Source organism: Bufo bufo, chromosome 4 (genome assembly GCF_905171765.1).
Source record: "Bufo bufo chromosome 4, aBufBuf1.1, whole genome shotgun sequence".
Lineage (NCBI taxonomy): Eukaryota > Metazoa > Chordata > Amphibia > Anura > Bufonidae > Bufo > Bufo bufo.
This window is the reverse complement of record NC_053392.1, coordinates 309,947,446-309,967,637: the sequence shown is the minus strand read 5'-3', so window position 1 is coordinate 309,967,637 and position 20,192 is coordinate 309,947,446. Positions and strand designations below refer to the sequence as shown.

General features: G+C 43.5%; 1 protein-coding gene across 3 annotated transcripts in view; it reads left to right on the top strand.

Annotated features, from left to right (window-relative positions):
• Window positions 1–20,192, top strand: part of MAP3K7 (mitogen-activated protein kinase kinase kinase 7) — a 91,736-nt gene that overhangs the window by 25,084 nt on the left and 46,460 nt on the right. For all 3 annotated transcript variants that reach the window (XR_005778313.1, XM_040428772.1, XM_040428771.1), the window contains exons 3-8: window positions 2,750–2,815; window positions 3,528–3,573; window positions 6,739–6,877; window positions 10,963–11,087; window positions 12,792–12,920; window positions 20,037–20,167. Coding sequence is in view for 2 of the 3 variants with exons in the window: in XM_040428772.1 (XP_040284706.1) it covers window positions 2,750–2,815; window positions 3,528–3,573; window positions 6,739–6,877; window positions 10,963–11,087; window positions 12,792–12,920; window positions 20,037–20,167 (636 nt within the window). In the remaining variant the exon portion in view is untranslated. The remainder of the gene's footprint in view (window positions 1–2,749; window positions 2,816–3,527; window positions 3,574–6,738; window positions 6,878–10,962; window positions 11,088–12,791; window positions 12,921–20,036; window positions 20,168–20,192) is intronic.

The following is a 20,192-nucleotide window of genomic DNA, read 5'->3' as shown; positions in this document are numbered from 1 at the left end:
GCCATGACATCCTGAAGGTGCCACTAGGTCACACCAGCATAGTGCATATTCTTAATGAGGAATGGTGTCCATGTACTTAGCAGGTTGATATGATGGGTATATCATGACAAGTTTGTCATACCAAACAGATGATATGCGTTGAAAATAAAAGATGTTTGGTGTGGATGATTTTGGCTGGTGCAGAACTGGCCTATACATCAGACCAGGCCTGATCTTACCCATACATTTGTGGCACAATGGTTGTGAAACTCTACAATCCTAATCTAGTGGTAAAATCTGCAAAGACAAGTGAAAGCTTTTATTATAGTTAAGGAGGCAATTCCCTATCAATGGCCATCATTCAGGAATTAAATGGTCAACATGCCGGTAAGGCTGGCTACACCGTGATGCCCATAAATTAGCCTGCTTAAAGGGAACTTGTAACCATAAAAATGCCATGTAAGCTACAGGCAGCATGTTACAGATTGAGGGGAGCTTAGTAAATTGATATATAGTCTTATGGGAAAAATCTGTATAAGGGCTCATTCAGACGGCCGTATGCTATCCGCAAAAATGCGGATCCGTTTTTTTGCGGATTAGATACTGACCCATTCACTTCTATGGGGCCTTTTTCTATTCCACGGTTCCGCAAAACAAATGAAACATGTCCTATACTTGTCCGTGAAAATCAGGAGATGGCCCTATTGAAGTCTATGGGTCAGCAAAAATACTGAATGCTATCCGTTTTTTTTGCGCATCCGTTTTTTTGCGGATCCGCAAAAAAAGGATAGCATTCAGTATTTTTGCGGACAGCATACGGCCGTCTGAATGAGCCCTAACTTGAATTTATTTGTATTCCTGCCTATTCTGGTCTTTGAAGTAAAGGAGGCGGTCCTATCAGTGATTGACAGCTATCTGTGTATGCACGGTCATAGAGGGAATGCTGTCAATCACTGATAGGACCGCCTCCTTGACTTCAAAACCCAGAATAGGTAGGAATACAAATAAATTCAAGTTATACTGATTTTTCCCATAAAATTATGAATCCGTCTGCTCAACTCCTCCTGCTCTATACCATGCTGCCTGCAGCTCAGACACCATGTTCAATGTGACAAGTCCTCTTTAAAGGGTTTCTACCACCAGAAATACTGGTATGTAGCTGACTGACATTAGCGATGTGCTATCAGCACTACATAACAGTATGCTTCTAACATTAGTCCCTGCAGCCGTTTTTGTAAAAAAAAAAAAAACACTTTTTATTATATGCTAATGAGCCTCTAGGTGCTATGTGGGTGTAAAATCAACACCTAGAAGCTCCGTCCACTCACCCATTATCCCGCCCAGGTCCCCTGTTCTGCCCGCCCCGATCCTCTTGATTGATGCCACGGTCCACCGCATCATTGACTAAATCCCGCGCCTGCGCCGTTCACTTCTGTCTTCGGCGCAGGCGCAGTGAGTGAAGGCCGCTCTCCTGATGCCGGCTTCCTCACCGAGCCATCAATCAAGAGCATCGGGGCGGGCAGAACAGAGGACCTGGTCGGGATAATGGGTGAGTGGATGGAGCCTCTAGGTGCTGATTTTACGCCCACATAGCACCTAGAGGCTCATTAGCATATACTAAAAGTGCTTATTTTATCAGAACGGCTGCAGGGACTAATGTTAGAAACATACTGTTATGTAGTGCTGACATTAGCGAATTGCTATATCAGTCAGCTACATAACAGTATTTCTGGTGGTAGAAACCCTTTAAAGGGAGTCTGTCACCACATTTGAGCATATTAGATTGATCAAATAGCGTTATATGTGCCACCCAGAACTTAAAAACGGTACCTTTGTTGTATCTAATGGAGTTTTCTTTCAGCCAAAAATGAACTTTTAAGATTCTGTAAATGCGCCCTCTCAAGTGCCCAGGGCGGCGTCTCAATCGTCCGAGCCCCAGGCAGCACCTCCTCAACGGCTCATAACCCCGCCCTTCCGTGTGCCTCTGCCTGCCCGTTTACTCTCCTCCGCTCTCCTTTTCCACTGCGGCTGCGCGGTCAAATTCGTAGCGTAGTGGAAAAGGATAGAGGAGGAGAGTAAACGGGCGGGCAGAGGCACACGGAAGGGCGGGGTTATGAGCCGTTGAGGAGGTGCTGCCTGGGGCTCGGACGATTGAGACGCCGCCCTGGGCACTTGAGAGGGCGCATTTACAGAATCTTAAAAGTTCATTTTTGGCTGAAAGAAAACTCCATTAGATACAACAAAGGTACCGTTTTTAAGTTCTGGGTGGCACATATAACGCTATTTGATCAGTCTAATATGCTCAAATGTGGTGACAGACTCCCTTTTTAATAGCACTGTATATCTGTCTGATAAGAGCCTTACCATGGAGATCTACATTGGACTGATCTTCCAACATTTACCTCTGAAGACTGCAACTTATCACTTTGTATAGGTGTACAGAGGGATACATCGCTAACAGGCTGCCATTGAGGAAAACCGTACACTATGCGGTGTACATTGTCTTTGACTATATTCCTTTGTATTGAATAGTGTAGTCTGCTATGCTGTTTGATACTGCAAAGACCAAAAGGATGTTCATTTGGCATATGATTGGTCATTGAGGGGCCTAGGAATACGTTCAGTTTGTGCATAGAGCATATAATCCAAGTGTAGGGCCAGAAAGAGATGTGAGTGGAGCCTAATGCCCCGGTTTGTAGGTAACCGATCATAAGCTGGTAATATACATTTTTCTTTCGGTCCATCTGAATCGACTGTTATTTTATTTCAGCTTCGTCAGTTGTCACGTGTGAACCACCCAAATATTGTAAAGCTGTATGGAGCCTGCCTAAATCCGGTAAGATTTACTTGTCTTTTGGGTCCTTTTTCACTGACTGATAATCTGTCGGATTACCAGGAACGAAGCCAATGCTTCCACTCACTGTCAGGTCATCGGCAATCGGCTCCACTGTATGAGGGCAAGTGAACGATTAGAGCGATCGCTTGTCCCCATAGAAAGTCGTTCCAGCGCAGCAGATGGTTTATACACCACGAAAGATGATTTTCTGTGTAACTGAATGACACCGCGTTTGCTTGTAAATCGGGTGATTGCCGCACCTTTTACACTGTCAGATGATCTGGAACAAGTGTTTATACAAACACTTTTCCGGATAATCAGAGATAATCGGTCCATGAACCTGAAGATCTATATTAAATTTAACATCAAGTATTACTTCTCAGAAAAGCAAAAACTACTCCTGTATAGCACAAAGACAGGGAAATAAGGCTAGTATTACTTAACCTGTCTGGAAGAAGACTGCATGGGAAGATAAGGCTCCATAACATCCCAGTTTCATTACCTAAATATTCTGACCGCACTTACAGATGTTCATTGCCCTCAGCCGACCTATCTACAGGAACAAGCTGCTGGATCTTCACTATATACTACCTATAAGCCTGTCTTATTAATCTTCTGAACCCTTATTCACCTTGTCTCACAGAATATACATGTATACACACACCACAATTTTTCATTTTCTTTACAATTTCACTTTATTTTATTTTTTTAGGTATGTCTAGTTATGGAATATGCTGAAGGAGGCTCCTTGTATAATGGTAATGAGCTTGATTTTATTTATTTTTTTCTATATGGTAGAATTAACATATTTATAGGTCATACTATTATTTGATGTGATATTGCAGTTTTTCTGGTTGTGCAGAAATTCCTCAGTGTAGTCTTTATTTAAAGGGACAGTATTATAAGAGTCATGTTAGAACTTACAGTATGCACATGGCAGTATTAAAGAGCATCTGTCACAGCGATCAACCCTATTAAACCTATCAACCTGGTATGGTTGATCATGGTGCCTAAAATAAGTGATAGAAGACAGTTGCAGAGCAGCACAAATGGACCTCCTGACCAATCCGGAATGCACCAGCCGTGATAGGACCACCGATCCACAGCAGTCCCACGAACAGTAGTAGATAACAAGAAGGTTCACAGCAGCATGTCCGGTGTGACTTTTTATTGGGAACCAAGAGTGCACACACAAGAAGTTACGACGTTTCGGCTACGCAGTAGCCTTTCTCAAGTATATAGATACAAAAAAGTGAACAATCATATATACACCAAAGTGGCCACCCATGTGACATAGTGAGGCCAATCAGCTAAAGCTCAATCTCATCAACACATGTGTAACAATTAAAATGGCCTGCGCTCCAATCAGGCTGCTAATAAATAAAAACCATGTGTACCTGATACCCATTGAAAATCTTCCAACTGCCTCAGCCATATCGCTTTCCCAGGTCGGCGTCTCAACAGACCTATTGCGCATGTCAGTGACGGCATCACGTTTAGATGTGGGCGGGCCGCCGTCACAAACATCAACGGCGCGGCCACACCTCTCTCCATAGTTACGCCACATACAACCAATTAACGCTTGTATGGCAAATCGCGTGCAGGGCGCATCATGAACCCACGTGATCGTCACCTGACCGGCGAAAGGTCCTAGATCCACCTGGGCATAAAGGAAGTAAATCCACTTTATAAATATCTGTTGTATATCACCCCTAGTACATAAATGGGAACCAAAATTGTCTCACTCGTATCTAATCATGAAATGGAAGGTTGAATAGATTATTTAACAAGGCTCAGACATAAATAATTGCTATATCCCTACATACCTCACGGTGGGCAAATAACAATCTAATTGTCCATAGACATCAACTTAAGGGAAAAAAGGAGGCTATAGATGGAGCAATGAGTGTCAATGTATAATATGGAGCTAGTGACCATAAAAAAACTGTACCCGCACTCTTGGTTCCCAATAAAGTCACACCGGACATGCTGCTGTGAACCTTTTTGGTGCCTAAAATAAGTCCATCCCTCCCCTGCATCAGGATTACTAATGCAGTGAAATTCAGAGCACCGTTTCACCACTCCACCTCCCAGTGAGATTGACAAAGCTAGACTTCCTAACTGCTTGGAAATCTCGTGCAGATGCAGTGATCATCCGAGTTGTCTTCAGCATTCTAAGATCTTCACTGCATATGCCTGGATGGTACTGATACTTTTTTTTTTTTTTATATACCCAATGCTTTGTAGAGTATAAACAAATTATATATCCTATGGGTTGTTCCAATTGTGGTTGTACCAAAATTTCATATTTTTATGGTTAGCTGTTTGAAAAAAAATCAATTTTAATGAAGAGGTGTTTACTTTGAGGGGGTTGCTTTTCTTTTAATTACACTTTACTGAATTGAACAACTTTTTTTTTGGTCCCTTGCAGCAGGAATACTTAAAAGCATTATAGCTAGTCAGTATTATGCTAACTGGTAACCAGCTGCTGATGACAGGTCAGGGGGTCTTTGTTAGGACCCCGATTGCCATGTTCTTGTTATGGGGTGCTGATGGCCAGACATATGGATCCCTCTCTCAACCCCATATCTTTGGTTGCTATTGAACACAGCTTCTAAGAGGTTAAACTACTGGGATCACAGTCTTGTGGTGACATTAGGCAGTGCTCACCAGGATGGATATATTCCTCATGATGCCGGAACTAGCACCATCTTTGGTTGTTAAGGGGGTTAAAGCTCTGTTTTATACTGAGCTAACTTACATGACTCCCACTGGAGTCCTAAGCCCAGGATAGGAGAAATGAATAAAATCCAAGTCTTACTGAATCTTTTCAGTGTATAATTTGTGTCTAAGTGATCTCCCCCAAATTCTTGAATGGCCTTGTCTTGACAATCCTTTCAAGGCTGCGGTTATCCCTGTTGCTTGGGCACCTATTTCTACCACACTTTTTTTCCTTCCACTTAACTTTCCATAAATATACCTGGATACAGCAGTCTGAACAGCCAGCTTCTTTAGCAATTACCTTTTGTGGATTACCCTCCTTGTTGAGGGTGTCAATGACTGTCTTCTGGACAACTGTCAAGTCAGCTGACTTCCCCATGATTGCGCAGCCTACTGAATCAGACTGAGGACTTTGCAAATGTTTTGTGTTGATTAGAGCGTGACACCATGACTTTTTCACAATATTACATCTTTGAGATCCTGACTTTTTTGTTTTTATTATCTATAATCCATAATCATCATTAAAAAAATAACATTTTTGAAATAGATCGCTCTGTGTGTAATGAATCTATATAAAAAGTTTCAATTTTTTAATTGAATTACTGAAATAAATTTTTCGACGACAGTTTCTGTGTTTGACTCACGATCACTGTTAGTAATCACTGACCAAAAAATGACGTGAACCAAGGCAGCCTTCATGTTTTTTGCTTTATCTATACAACATGTGCACCAAGAAAGCTTCTTACACATATGCAGAAAGTGGCCGAAGGTCCAGCGGGGGCCTGCGATAGGCTTGTATGTGTCGGCGCACTTTTTTTTTATTTATTTTTTTATATAAACATAGGGCCTATGAGTGATCGGTATACGTTAGGCCTTTATACTCAGCACCAAGCATACAAGGAAAATGAAATGTGAACAGACCCTTAGCAAACAAGAATGGAGATCATAAATACAGGGTGTCTCACAAAAAAGTAGGCCGCCTCCAATATCTCCAAATCAAACTGCCTAATAGTAAATATGTCTTAGAGCTCCGACAGGGCTCTGAAAAAAATTAAAGCTGAGCTCTGATTAGTGCTACGAATTTAGAGCAGCATTTTGAATGATGGGATTCCTGGGAGCTGACGACCATTATATCTTCATTCTGAAAAGCAGAGGTTTTCTTCCATTTCTTTTCTGTAAACCTGTGCCTTTTTATCTTTCAGTGCTGCACGGTGCCGAGCCCCTGCCTTACTACACAGCTGCTCATGCCATGAGTTGGTGTTTACAATGTGCCCAAGGGGTAGCATATTTACACAGCATGAAACCAAAGGCTCTTATTCACAGGGACCTTAAACCACCAAAGTAGGTTGATCTTGCTTGCTTGTTGGCTTGAAGTAACACTATTTAATGGAAATTAGGAATGTGTTTTAGGCTGGGGCCACACGGTGATCTTGGCTGGGACACCGGTCATGCCAAAGTTTGCTTTGTAGCAGCTATTCTGGGCTTGCAGCAGTTTGTTAGTCGCATCTTTGGTCGTGCGACCGGTGTCCTAGCCAACGTCACCATGTAGCCGGAGCTTTAAGCTGGGGCTAGACAAGGACTTGTCCACAGAGATACATTATGTTGCATGTACGTGCCAACTAGAATGCATTGCTGAATAGTCTGTAGGCAATGATACAGTTAAAGGGATTGGCCACTTTCTACTCTTGACCAATGTGTAGGTAAGATGACTACATGACACTAATTTAGCAGTTTTAGATTTTTTTTTTTTTGTGCAGTTTGCTATATTTCATGTCCCCTTGTTGGGCAAATCTTTTGTGCTGTCCACACAGAAGACCTATCTATAAGATGGCCGCTGATGGAGGGTCAAGTGACCAAGCAACAATAACTCCAGACACATCTCTCAGCCTTCTCCACTCAAATACACCATCTGCACTTGCAATGTTGAGAGTATTATTGCATGTGCAGTGTGTTTGAATGGAGGAGACTGAGTGATTTTCCTCGTCCCACGACTCTGCTTCAGTGGCCATTTTATGGACAGGACCCCTGTGTGGACAACTCAAATTACTTGACCAATAAGGGGCATTTCTTATGAACTGTAGAAAATGGAGCAGAATCTCAACAACTGCTATATTAATTAGTAAGCGCCAAATAATCATCTCACAAATGCATTGATCAACAATAACCACAAAGTGGCCAACCCCTTTAAAGTGGAGGTTTGTCTTTGGTTATATGTTCTTTCCATTATAACACATATTTGTCCTTCCTTCCTATATATAATTGCCAATTCTTAACATAAAAGCAAATGCTGGAAATCCAACTGCAGGTGACTGGTGTGCAGGGCCTTGTCAGCTAAATACTGCTAGTGTTTATGGGACTTGTACACTGCTCAAAAAAATAAAGGGAAACAACACAATGTAACTCCAAGTCAATCACACTTCTGTGAAATCAAACTGTCCACTTAGGAAGCAACACTGAGTGACAATCAATTTCACATGCTGTTTTGCAAATGGGATAGACAACAGGTGGAAATTATAGGCAATTAGCAAGACACCCCCAATAAAGGAGTGGTTCTGCAGGTGGTGACCACGGACCACTTCTCAGTTCCTATGCTTCCTGGCTGATGTTTTGGTCACTTTTGAATGCTGGCGGTGCTTTCACTCTAGTGGTAGCATGAGACGGAGTCTACAACCCACACAAGTGGCTCAGGTAGTGCAGCTTATCCAGGATGGCACATCAATGCGAGCTGTGGCAAGAAGGTTTGCTGTGTCTGTCAGCGTAGTGTCCAGAGCATGGAGGCGCTACCAACAGACAGGCCAGTACATCAGGAGACGTGGAGGAGGCTGTAGGAGGGCAACAACCCAGCAGCAGGACCGCTACCTCCCCCTTGGTGCAAGGAGGAACAGGAGGAGCACTGCCAGAGCCCTGCAAAATGATCTCCAGCAGGCCACAAATGTGCATTTGTCTGCTCAAACGGTCAGAAACAGACTCCATGAGGGTGATATGAGGGCCCGACGTCCACAGGTGGGGGTTGTGCTTACAGCCCAACACCGTGCAGGACGTTTGGCATTTGCCAGAGAACACCAAGATTGGCAAATTCGCCAGTGGCGCCCTGTGCTCTTCACAGATGAAAGCAGGTTCACACTGAGCACATGTGACAGACGTGACAGAGTCTGGAGACGCCGTGGAGAACATTCTGCTGCCTGCAACATCCTCCAGCATGACCGGTTTGGCATTGGGTCAGTAATGGTGTGGGGTGGCATTTCTTTGGAGGGCCGCACAGCCCTCCATGTGCTCGCCAGAGGTAGCCTGACTGCCATTAGGTACCGAGATGAGATCCTCAGACCCCTTGTGAGACCATATGCTGGTGCGGTTGGCCCTTGGTTCCTCCTAATGCAAGACAATGCTAGACCTCATGTGGCTGGAGTGTGTCAGCAGTTCCTGCAAGACTAAGGCATTGATGCTATGGACTGGCCCGCCCGTTCCCCAGACCTGAATCCAATTGAGCACATCTGGGACATCATGTCTCGCTCTATCCACCAACGTCACGTTGCACCACAGACTGTCCAGGAGTTGGCAGATGCTTTAGTCCAGGTCTGGGAGGAGATCCCTCAGGAGACCGTCCGCCACCTCATCAGGAGCATGCACAGGCGTTGTAGGGAGGTTATACAGGCACGTGGAGGCCACACACACTACTGAGCCTCATTTTGACTTGTTTTAAGGACATTACATCAAAGTTGGATCAGCCTGTAGTGTGTTTTTCCACTTTTAATTTTGAGTGTGACTCCAAATCCAGACCTCCATGGGTTGAAAAATTTGATTTCCATTTTTTTTATTTTTGTGTGATTTTTGTTTTCAGCACATTCAACTATGTAAAGAACAAAGTATTTCAGAAGAATATTTAATTAAATCAGATCTAGGATGTGTTATTTTTGTGTTCCCTATTTTTTTGAGCAGTGTATTTGGTCAGGGGACAGAGGTGGATGTGCTGCTTTCATTGTTCTCTCTGCATTGACCAATTGGCATAACAGCCACAGGGAGGTTCTTGGTCTTCCCTGCACTAGTCTCCATTCAGTCACACTGAACAAGCAGCCTGATGTGCAAGAAATATGGAGCTGGAGCAGCGGAGTAAATAGTGACTGATAAATAGTCTTGTAGGGAAAGATTCCGAAAACAAAGCAGTTGTGGCAAATAATTGTATTCCACGTGAAATGAGATTTCTGGAGCATCTTTTATAACTGTATGTTGTATAAAGGTACTGCAGAGGGTTACCAGTTGAGGGTGTGTCCCTGCAGAGTCTGAAGCTTCTGTCACTGTGCGGTGACTCACCCCCCAACTGGTGACACTTAGGAATAATACTGGAATGGCACAGCAGAAAGTCATATGAGAAGCTGCTCCACAGATGTTATATCACGGGGGGATCTAAGTAGTTACTAAAACACATCAGGAGAGGTGACATTTTATCTTTTAATCTCCGATTCTGGCCCAGAGTCCAGTGGGCGGTCCTATTCCCAGTGATTGACAGTTATCTTTATACTTGTTCACACAGGGAAAACTATCAATTACTGAGTAGGACCACCCACTGGACTCTTTAGGTCAGAATAAGCAGAGATTAAATCAATAAGTTACACGTTATATTGACCCTATTGACACAAAACTATACATCAATCTGCTCAGCTGCTCCTGCTCTATAACACCCACGTTTTTCTAGTAACAGGTTCTGTTTTAAAAGTAGGACTGATTTGATTAAGTGATGTATAGAAGAAAATTTAAAGGGTAACTTATATTTTCACTCAAAATTCTATTTTACTATGTTGCTGCTGTGGTGATATACCATAATCCCTAATTATTGTGTTCACATACCACTTGTTTAATATGCTTCTGTCCATGGCAACAACAAGACTTCTTTCTGATAATCTTCTAAAGATGGCTGTCGATGCCCTTACCCTGAGGCTAAGACCGCCCTCCCTAACTGCCCAGAATTACTTAGGATCATCTCGGGAACGCACAGCCTCACCCCAACCAATCGGCTTTCCCCACAGTTAAACACGCCCTTTTCCTCCTGAGAGCGCTTGGCGCTTTATTAGTCCCTAGAGCGGGAATTACATCGCTCTAGAAGCAAGTCACTTCAGCGGTCGAATGGGAGCGCGCACGCAGCATTCAGGACTGCCCACTGCTAAGGTGTAGTTGGTGAGACCAAGCCAATTACTTTAAAAAAAAAAATGACAGTTACCCTTTAATTACTTAAAATATCCTGCTGCCTTGTTGTAGTGTGATCAGCTGTATTATTCACAATATAAGTAATGGATTTACCATGTTTGATGTAGAGAGAACCGTGCTTTCAACCATGTTCACATCACATGCCATACACTGTACTATACAAAGTGTCTCATTTGGAAAAGAAGTGTCATTTATCCTATAAGTTGTGCAATTCTTTTGATTTGCAGCTTGCTTCTGGTCGCTGGAGGCACTGTTCTGAAGATATGCGACTTTGGTACAGCCTGTGATATTCAGACTCACATGACAAACAACAAAGGGAGTGCTGCTTGGATGGCTCCTGAAGTTTTTGAAGGTAATCCATTTTAAGGGTGCATTCTCACATGGCAAGTCGACTCCGTATTTTCCACAGCAGATCAAGAGGAAAACCGTCCCTGCAAAACCACCAACATCGTAGCGGGTCTTCCACTGCTTTCAATCTTTGCGTTGCAAATGAAATGCAGTTTTTTCGCAAAAAAAATCTCACCCACTGTGCTTATATTTTAAATGTGGCAGATTTAGCGCATGAAATTCTGCTGTTAAGCAGACTGAAGAATACACATACATCCTGCAGTAGGATTTGGGGATCTGTGGGAGAGTTGGGTTTCTTTGCAGGTGAACACCGACCAACACAGATGCCTTCCGCTGCCAAGCGCACATGCAACAGGTCAGCCATTTTATAGGTACAAATTTGCTGACAGAGGCCCTGTAATGTTTAAAACATGTCATAGAAATCATTGTTTCATGCTTGTATATTTTAGGCTAGGACTGCATTAGGGTTGTATTGACACCAAAATTTTGATTCGGTTTCCACCCAAAACAAAAAAAAAAAAATACACCAAAAAAAGCCACGTGCATTCCGCATTTTATGGAACGTCCGGCCCATAATAGAACAGTCCTATCCTATTTTTTGCGGGAACAAGGTGACTAAAAAATGTTTTGTTTTTTTTCTTTTACGATGTTCACCGCATAGGAGATATTTCTTTTAATATTTTGATAGTTTGGACTTTTCGGACGTGGCTGCGGAATCATATAGCCGGCACCTGACCTCCTATAAGAGGTAGCTGCGATCCGTGGCAGTTAACCCCTCAGGTGCCGCACCTGAGGGTTTAACTGCCGCAGATCGCAGCTACCTCTCAGAGGTCGGGTGTCAGCTATGATTCCGCAGCCAGTACCCGCCTCCTGTATTTGAATTAATGAATGAGTTAACTTCATTGGTGGCGCAGTGGCCACAGCCCCTTCCCCTCTCTCCTCTCATTGGTGGCAGTGGCACAGGGGGAGAGAGGGACTGTTTCCTTCTCCCCTGTGCTGCTGAGGGAACATGGCGCTCGCTGAGAGCAGCGTGCTCCATGTTCTCTAATACTATGCTGCGCAGTAGCAATACCGGGACAAAAGTATCGATTGGGTATCCATAATTCGATACCCGAGACAACCCTAGACTGCATTGACACTTTGCTTTCAAAAACATCTATGAGCAATATTCGTAGTACTCGAGGTCTGGCTAGTGTTAGCGTCTACTTTTCCTTCAGCCATTCTCTTAAGTTTGCCAAAGTGACTACTGTTGGTCCGAGTCCTTTCATTAAAAAATATAGCATTATCGGAATAAGGGCCCATTCACACGTCCGCAGTGTTTTGCTGATCCGCAAAACACCGGACTGGCACCCAATAGAAATGCCTATTCTTGTCTGCAGCTGCGGACAAGAATATGACATGTTTTATTTTTTTTTTGGAGCTGAGGACCGGAAATGCGGATTCGGACAGCACACTGTTTGCTGTCCACATCTTTTCCATTCCCCATTGAAAATGAATTGGTCCGCACCGTTCCGCATAATTGCGGAATGGATCCGGACCCAAAGTGCGGACGTGTGAATAGACCCTAACAATATAAATGTCTCATTATGCTCATAAAATGCGTGGATTGTCCGCTCTTGTATACTGGTTATGCAATTTCATATTAAATTATATTTTTGGTTCCATTTTACAAAATATTTACCGTATATGATTTTCTTTTGGCACTCAGGGAGCAACTACAGTGAAAAATGTGACGTGTTCAGCTGGGGCATCATTCTTTGGGAAGTTATTACCAGGCGGAAGCCATTTGATGAAATTGGAGGTCCTGCTTTTCGGATAATGTGGGCTGTCCATAATGGTGAGCAATTTTGTAATTTCCCATTTTATTGTGCGTGCATGCCTATTACCCCCCGTGCATATCTCCGATGGAATCTGTCACGAGGTTAACGCTGGCCTTTCTGAGAGCAGGATAAACTATAAACTAGTGACACTGATTCCATGGATGTATCACTTAGGCTATATGCACACAACCGTGCAGTTTTTTGCAAAAAACGGAAGCCACCCGTGTGCCTTCCGCAATTAACGGAACGGGCGGCCCATTGTAGACATACCTATTCTTGTCCGCAAAACGGACAAGAATGTCCGCATCTTTTGCGGGCCCATTGAAGTGAATGGGTCCGCACCCGAGCCGCAAAAATTGCGGCTCGGATGCGGACCAGAACTACGGTCGTGTGCATGAGGCCTTACTGTGCTGCTCCACAAAGTTGCTCACATACATAATAGACATTGCAGCTGTGCCTATAGACCTTGCACACTCATAGGTTACCGAAGCTGGCATCCCAGCTGGTCCTATAAATGCTTGATTGGCGATTAAATCTGGTGACCAGGCAAGCCAAGAAAGTCTTGCAACCTGGATGAGACATTCCTGGGAAACCCTTGCTGTGTGCCTCTCATGGTTTGCTGGGAGCCCTGCCTTGAGAGGTAACATATGTTGCCTCAGGATGTCCTGCACATATCGCTGAGCTCTTAGTGTACCTCATATCGTAACCGATTGTCATATGCGATGGCTCCCCAGATCATTACACCAGCAGTTGGCGCAGTGGGTCACTCCACAGCAAAGACAGAAATGAAGCATTCACCATTATGTTTCCATTCTCTAACCTGACCATCATTCGGCTCCCAGAGAGAACCTGGATTAGTTGCTAAAAATATTGTTCCAGACCATAGCAGTCCAAACAAAGGTACCGGTGGATGGCCGTCAATGGCAGGACACGTAATGGGCAAAATGTCACCAAATTTAATTCTGCTAAATGCAGAGAACTGGTCCAGATAGAGACAGATGTGTATAATGAAGGTGCCACCTGTGTCTGGATGGTCGACAACAAAAATGTGGATGCTGCTTGTGCTTGTCAAACAATCGGTAGGCTGTCTGGAGCTGGTTTGTCATGTTTGCATGCCCTCACCTAGCCACTGCTCCTAGCACCACCTAACAGCTACTGTAAGTCAGAATAGCATAGATGGCGAATACCATGGTTCTTTCAGGCTAATGATGCGCCCCCTTTCAGTTTGCCAACCGGGCAAAATGTCTGAGTATGGTGTAGAGGCATGTGTAGCAGTCAATCATCTCTCACCAAGAGGTACACTACCCAAAAGTAGCTTCTGAGAGCCTTTTTATAGAGCTGCAGGGAAGGCACTTGTACACCCAGTTGTGCTAAGAGCCAGTTTCCAATCAGAACACATCTATTATCATTGACATATCTGCTGGAGACATTACTAAGTGCTGTGCTTTGCAGCAATCAGGCATTTTTATCTGGGTGCAAATGAATATGAAGATAATGACACAGGGTGGATAAAAATTAATGATTTAAAAAAAAAAAATAATAATCTGATTTTTATTTAATTTAAATCAGATTTTTTTGCACTGCTCAAAAAAATAAAGGGAACACAAAAATAACACATCCTAGATCTGAATTGATTAAATATTCTTCTGAAATACTTTGTTCTTTACATAGTTGAATGTGCTGACAACAAAATCACACAAAAATTTTAAAATGGAAATCAAATTTTTCAACCCATGGAGGTCTGGATTTGGAGTCACACTCAAAATTAAAGTGGAAAAACACACTACAGGCTGATCCAACTTTGATGTAATGTCCTTAAAACAAGTCAAAATGAGTCTCAGTAGTGTGTGTGGCCTCCACGTGCCTGTATGACCTCCCTACAACACCTGTGCATGCTCCTGATGAGGTGGCGGACGGTCTCCTGAGGGATCTCCTCCCAGACCTGGACTAAAGCATCTGCCAACTCCTGGACAGTCTGTGGTGCAACGTGACGACGGTGGATAGAGCGAGACATGATGTCCCAGATGTGCTCAATTGGATTCAGGTCTGGGGAACGGGCGGGCCAGTCCATAGCATCAATGCCTTCGTCTTGCAGGAACTGCTGACACACTCCAGCCACATGAGGTCTAGCATTGTTTTGCATTAGGAGGAACCCAGGGCCAACCGCACCAGCATATGGTCTCACAAGGGGTCTGAGGATCTCATCTCGGTACCTAATGGCAGTCAGGCTACCTCTGGCGAGCACATGGAGGGCTGTGCGGCCCTCCAAAGAAATGCCACCCCTCACCATTACTGACCCAATGCCAAACCGGTCATGCTGGAGGATGTTGCAGGCAGCAGAACGCTCTCCATGGCGTCTCAAGACTCTGTCACATGTGCTCAGTGTGAACCTGCTTTCATCTGTGAAGAGCACAGGGCGCCAGTGGCGAATTGTCCTGCACGGTGTTGGGCTGTAAGCACAACCCCCACCTGTGGACGTCGGGCCCTCATATCACCCTCATGGAGTCTGTTTCTGACCATTTGAGCAGACACATGCACATTTGTGGCCTGCTGAAGGTAATTTTGCAGGGCTCTGGCAGTGCTCCTCCTGTTCCTCCTTGCACAAAGGCGGAGGTAGCGGTCCTGCTGCTGGGTTGTTGCCCTCCTACAGCCTCCACGTCTCCTGACGTACTGGCCTGTCTCCTGGTAGCGCCTCCATGCTCTGGACACTAAGCTGACACACAGCAAACCTTCTTGCCACAGCTCGCATTGATGTGCCATCCTGGATAAGCTGCAGTACCTGAGCCACTTGTGTGGGTTGTAGACTCCGTCTCATGCTACCACTAGAGTGAACGCACCGCCAGCATTCAAAAGTGACCAAAACATCAGCCAGGAAGCATAGGAACTGAGAATTGGTCTGTGGTCACCACCTGCAGAACCACTCCTTTATTGGGGGTGTCTTGCTAATTGCCTATAATTTCCACCTGTTGTCTATCCAATTTGCACAACAGCATGTGAAATTGATTGTCACTCAGTGTTGCTTTCTAAGTGGACAGTTTGATTTCACAGAAGTGTGATTGACTTGGAGTTACATTGTGTTGTTTAAGTGTTCCCTTAATTTTTTTGAGCAGTGTATTACCACCCAAAGGTTATTCCATCATGAAATAAAGATTAGTTTTTAAATTATGTAGAATAAGGCTGTATATGTTAAAAAATTTTGGTAAATAAATTCCATTAATCCATTCACAATGTCATGCTCTTCCAGAGGTTTTTGTAAGATTGGGCAGTTTCTCTGCCTACAAGATATTATCACAGATGCTTGGTTTACTTTTGCAGTTCTCAAAACTGAATTGGACTCAGCAGAGATCACATGCCTCTTCTTCACAGCAAAAATGTTATAACAAGCCTTACTGACTAGTGATTTAAATCAGTTTGATTTAATTCAAATCCACCCTGAAATGGCTTAACTGGACTCGGCGTCACTTACACTATACGCTGCTTACACAGCTTAGGGGGCGCTGACAGATTCCTTTTAACAACCACTACCTGCACCAAGGCATTCTATAAGAAATGGATGGGTCCGCAATTCCGTTCCGCAAAATGCGGAATGGAATTGCGGATGTGTGAATGGAGCCTAACTCAACACACAGCCATTAATGTCTAAACTGCTGGCAACAAAAGTGTGTACACCCCTAAGTGAAAATGGCCAAATTGTGCCCAATTAGCTATTTTCCCTCTCCGGTGTCTTATAACTCATTAGTGTTACAAGGTCTCAGGTAAATTTGGTGTTATCGCTCTCCCAGTCTCTCATACTGGTCACTGGAAGTTCAACATGGCACCTCATGGCAAAGAACTCTCTCTTTTAGGATGTGAAAAAAAATAATTGTTGCTCTTCATAAAGATGGCGAAAAAACAAGAGAACGGAGCTCATAGTAACAAAAGTAAAAATATACTTTATTATAACATATTAAATTTTTTTATATATATATATATAAAATGTGTATGTGTGTGTGTGTGTGTGTATATATATATGTGTGTGTATATATATATATATATGTGTGTGTGTATGTATATATGTATGTGTGTGTATATATATATATATATATATATATATATATATATATATATATATATATATATATATATATATATATATACAAGTAAATGATATGCCATTAAAAAGTGAATAGGAGCAGAAAGAGCGCCACCCTGGGATAGCACAAGGGTCAATTGTAAAGCATGTTGGTATGGATTGATGAAAAATACGTGGTACAATGACCAACCAATGACCAAAAAACAGTGTAATGACCTTAGTACACAGGTGAGTCAACAGTCAAGACTAAACCTGCACGGCAAAAAAAACAGGGTTTATATTGCAAGTGCAATGTAACGAGTAAAAAAAACACAGTAAGACCAGGTATAATGTATCACCTGGATCAAATGCTGTGTAGGTAAAAGAACAGAGACTCACCTGAAGAAAAAAAGACCGTGTGCTATGTCACCCAGGATGGCACTACCCCAACGCGCGTTTCGTCGTCCCTTCGCCTGGGGGTCTTCCTCTTCATAAAGATGGCCTGGGCTATAACAAGATTGCCAACACCCTGAAAGTGAGCTGCAGCACGGTAGCCAAAGCCATACAGAGGTTTAACAGGACAGGGTCCACTCAGAACAGGCCTCGCCATGGTCGACTAGAGAAGTTGAGTGCACGTGCTCAGCATCATTTCCATAGGTTGTATTGCTGCAGAGGTTAAAGGGGTGGGGAGGGTCAGCCTGTCAGTGCTCACACCATACTGCGCACACAGCATCTAATTGGTCTGCATGGCTGTCGTCCCAGAAGGAGGCCTCTTCTAAAGATGATGCACAATAAAGGCCGCAAACAGTTTACTGAAGACAAGCAGACTTAGGACACGGATTACTGGAACCATGTCCTGTGGTTTTATGAGACCAAAATAAACTTGGTTTAGATGTGTGTCTTGCCTACAGTCAAGCATGGTGGTGGGAGTGTCATGGTTTGGGGCTGCATGAGTGCTGCCGGCTGTGGGAAGCTACAGGTCATTGAGGGAACCGTGAATGCCAACATACTGAAGCAGAGCATGATCCCCTCCCTTCAGAAACTGGGCCGCAGGGCAGTATTCCAACATAACGACTCCAAACTACCACTGCCTTGCTAAAGAAACTGAGGGTAAAGGTGCTGGACTGGCCAAGCATGCCTCCATACCTAATTCCTATTGAGCATCTGTGGGGTATCCTCAAACGGAAGGTGGGGAGGTGCAAGGTCTAACATCCACCAGCTCCTTGATGTCTTCATGGAGGACTGGAAGAGGATTCCAGTGGCAACCTGTGAAGCTCTAGTGAACTCCATGCCCAAGAGAGTTAAAGAGGACCTTTTTATGGGTCCAGACATTATGAAATAACTAGCAGATTATGTAGGGCATAGTGCAGGGATGTAATATTGCTTACTAGTTTGTCTGGGCGCCGCTCCGTTCGCCCGCTGTGCCCCTCGTTCACTTTTCCCACCTGGTATGCTAATGAATAACATCAGTATAGGGAGGAGACTGCCCTGTTTCTCAATGGATGTCTCCTTCTGCCTGGCTGTAGCGCTGTCCACTCGCAGTGAAGAGCGTCACAGCCAGAGAGAAAAAAACTCACCTTCTCCCTTCTGATGCTCTCCACTGTGATTGGACAGCTCACAGTCAGGGAGAAGGAGACGCCCATTGAGAAACAGGGCAGTCTCCTCCTCCCTGTACTGATGCTAATAATTAGCATACCAGGTGGGAAATGTGAACGGGGGGGCACAGCGTGCGAACGGAGCAGCGCCTAGACAAACGAGTAAGCAATATTACATACCTGCACTATGCCCTACATAACCTGCTAGTCATTTCATAATGTCTGGACCCATGAAAGGTCCTCTTTAAGGCAGTGCTGGAAAATAAGGTGGCCACACAAAATATTGACACTTAGGGGTGTACTCCGTTTTGTTGCCAGTGGTTTAGACATTAATGGCTGTGTGTTGAGTTATTTTGAGGGCACACTAAATGTACACTGTTATACAAGCTGTACACTGACTACTTTACATTGTATCAGAGCATCATATCTTCAGTGCTGTCCCATGATAGATAGATAGATAGATATATATATATCTATCTATCTATCTATCTGTGTATATATATATGCCCCTGCAGAATTGCAGACTCTGCAGCTCTGTTCTGAAAATTTAAAAACCTTGCCAGATGCAAACAGACGAGGGCAGAAGAGCATTGTTTTGTTGTCTGGTGCTGTAGTGGGGACCTATAAGTCCATTTAGTGGATGTGTTGGGATATCGCAGTAAATGTTCATTCAAAGACTCAATTTGAAAAGTGACTAAAGTTGCTTGGTTTGAAACGTTCAAATGCTGTATGGCAGGTGATGACTAACAAATATGAATATTACATTTGCTTTAAATGTAATCTAAGTTTCCCCATACTACAGATAGCTTTAAAAAAAAAAAAAAAAATCATCATACTCGCCTGTGTCTGCTGCCTGGTTCTCAGCACATCCGATCCACCTTCTCTACTTTTAAATGCAAGGCTGCTGAGGGGACATAGAGGTATTCGGTATGTAACCGCTGCAGTTTCACTGACCTCAGCAGTACACCGCAGCAGCTTTGTATACAGCCAGCAGGAAGAGGTCTGGCGGCACTGAGTGGCGCCACAGAAACAGGAGAGTATATGATGAGTTTTATTTGAAAGCATTCATTGGCATGGCAAAAGTTTAGTGTTGTCTTGGTCAACCCCTTTAACAGTATATGACTACATCACTAATTCCTTCATTTTTATATAAGTAATCTAGATCCAGACATCTTTAAACCTAAAGCTATATGAAGGATTTTGTGGGCTGATTTTAACTCCATTTTTATAGTTTCCATCCTGTTCGGTTGTAAAGGTCCACGTAATGTTGATAACCAATTACCTCTTTCAGATTTAATTAGTAAATAGTTTCATAAAAACTAATGACTGTAAAGGTCCCCTTCTATATTAAGCTCCCTATGGGCTTGATATTTTCATTTTTTTACAGTTTTGTATAAGTTGCTTTTTCTGCTTTTTAAAAAAAATACCATTGTGTTCACCAGTTGTTTAATCCGTTTACATAATTGCCTACTCTTATGAATTCCCAGGTACTCGGCCACCTCTAATTAAAAATTTACCTAAGCCTATTGAAAGCTTAATGACTCGCTGCTGGTCAAAAGATCCGTCTCAACGACCTTCAATGGAAGAGATTGTCAAGATAATGACACATCTTATGCAGGCAAGGTTTTTTTTAATTTTTATTA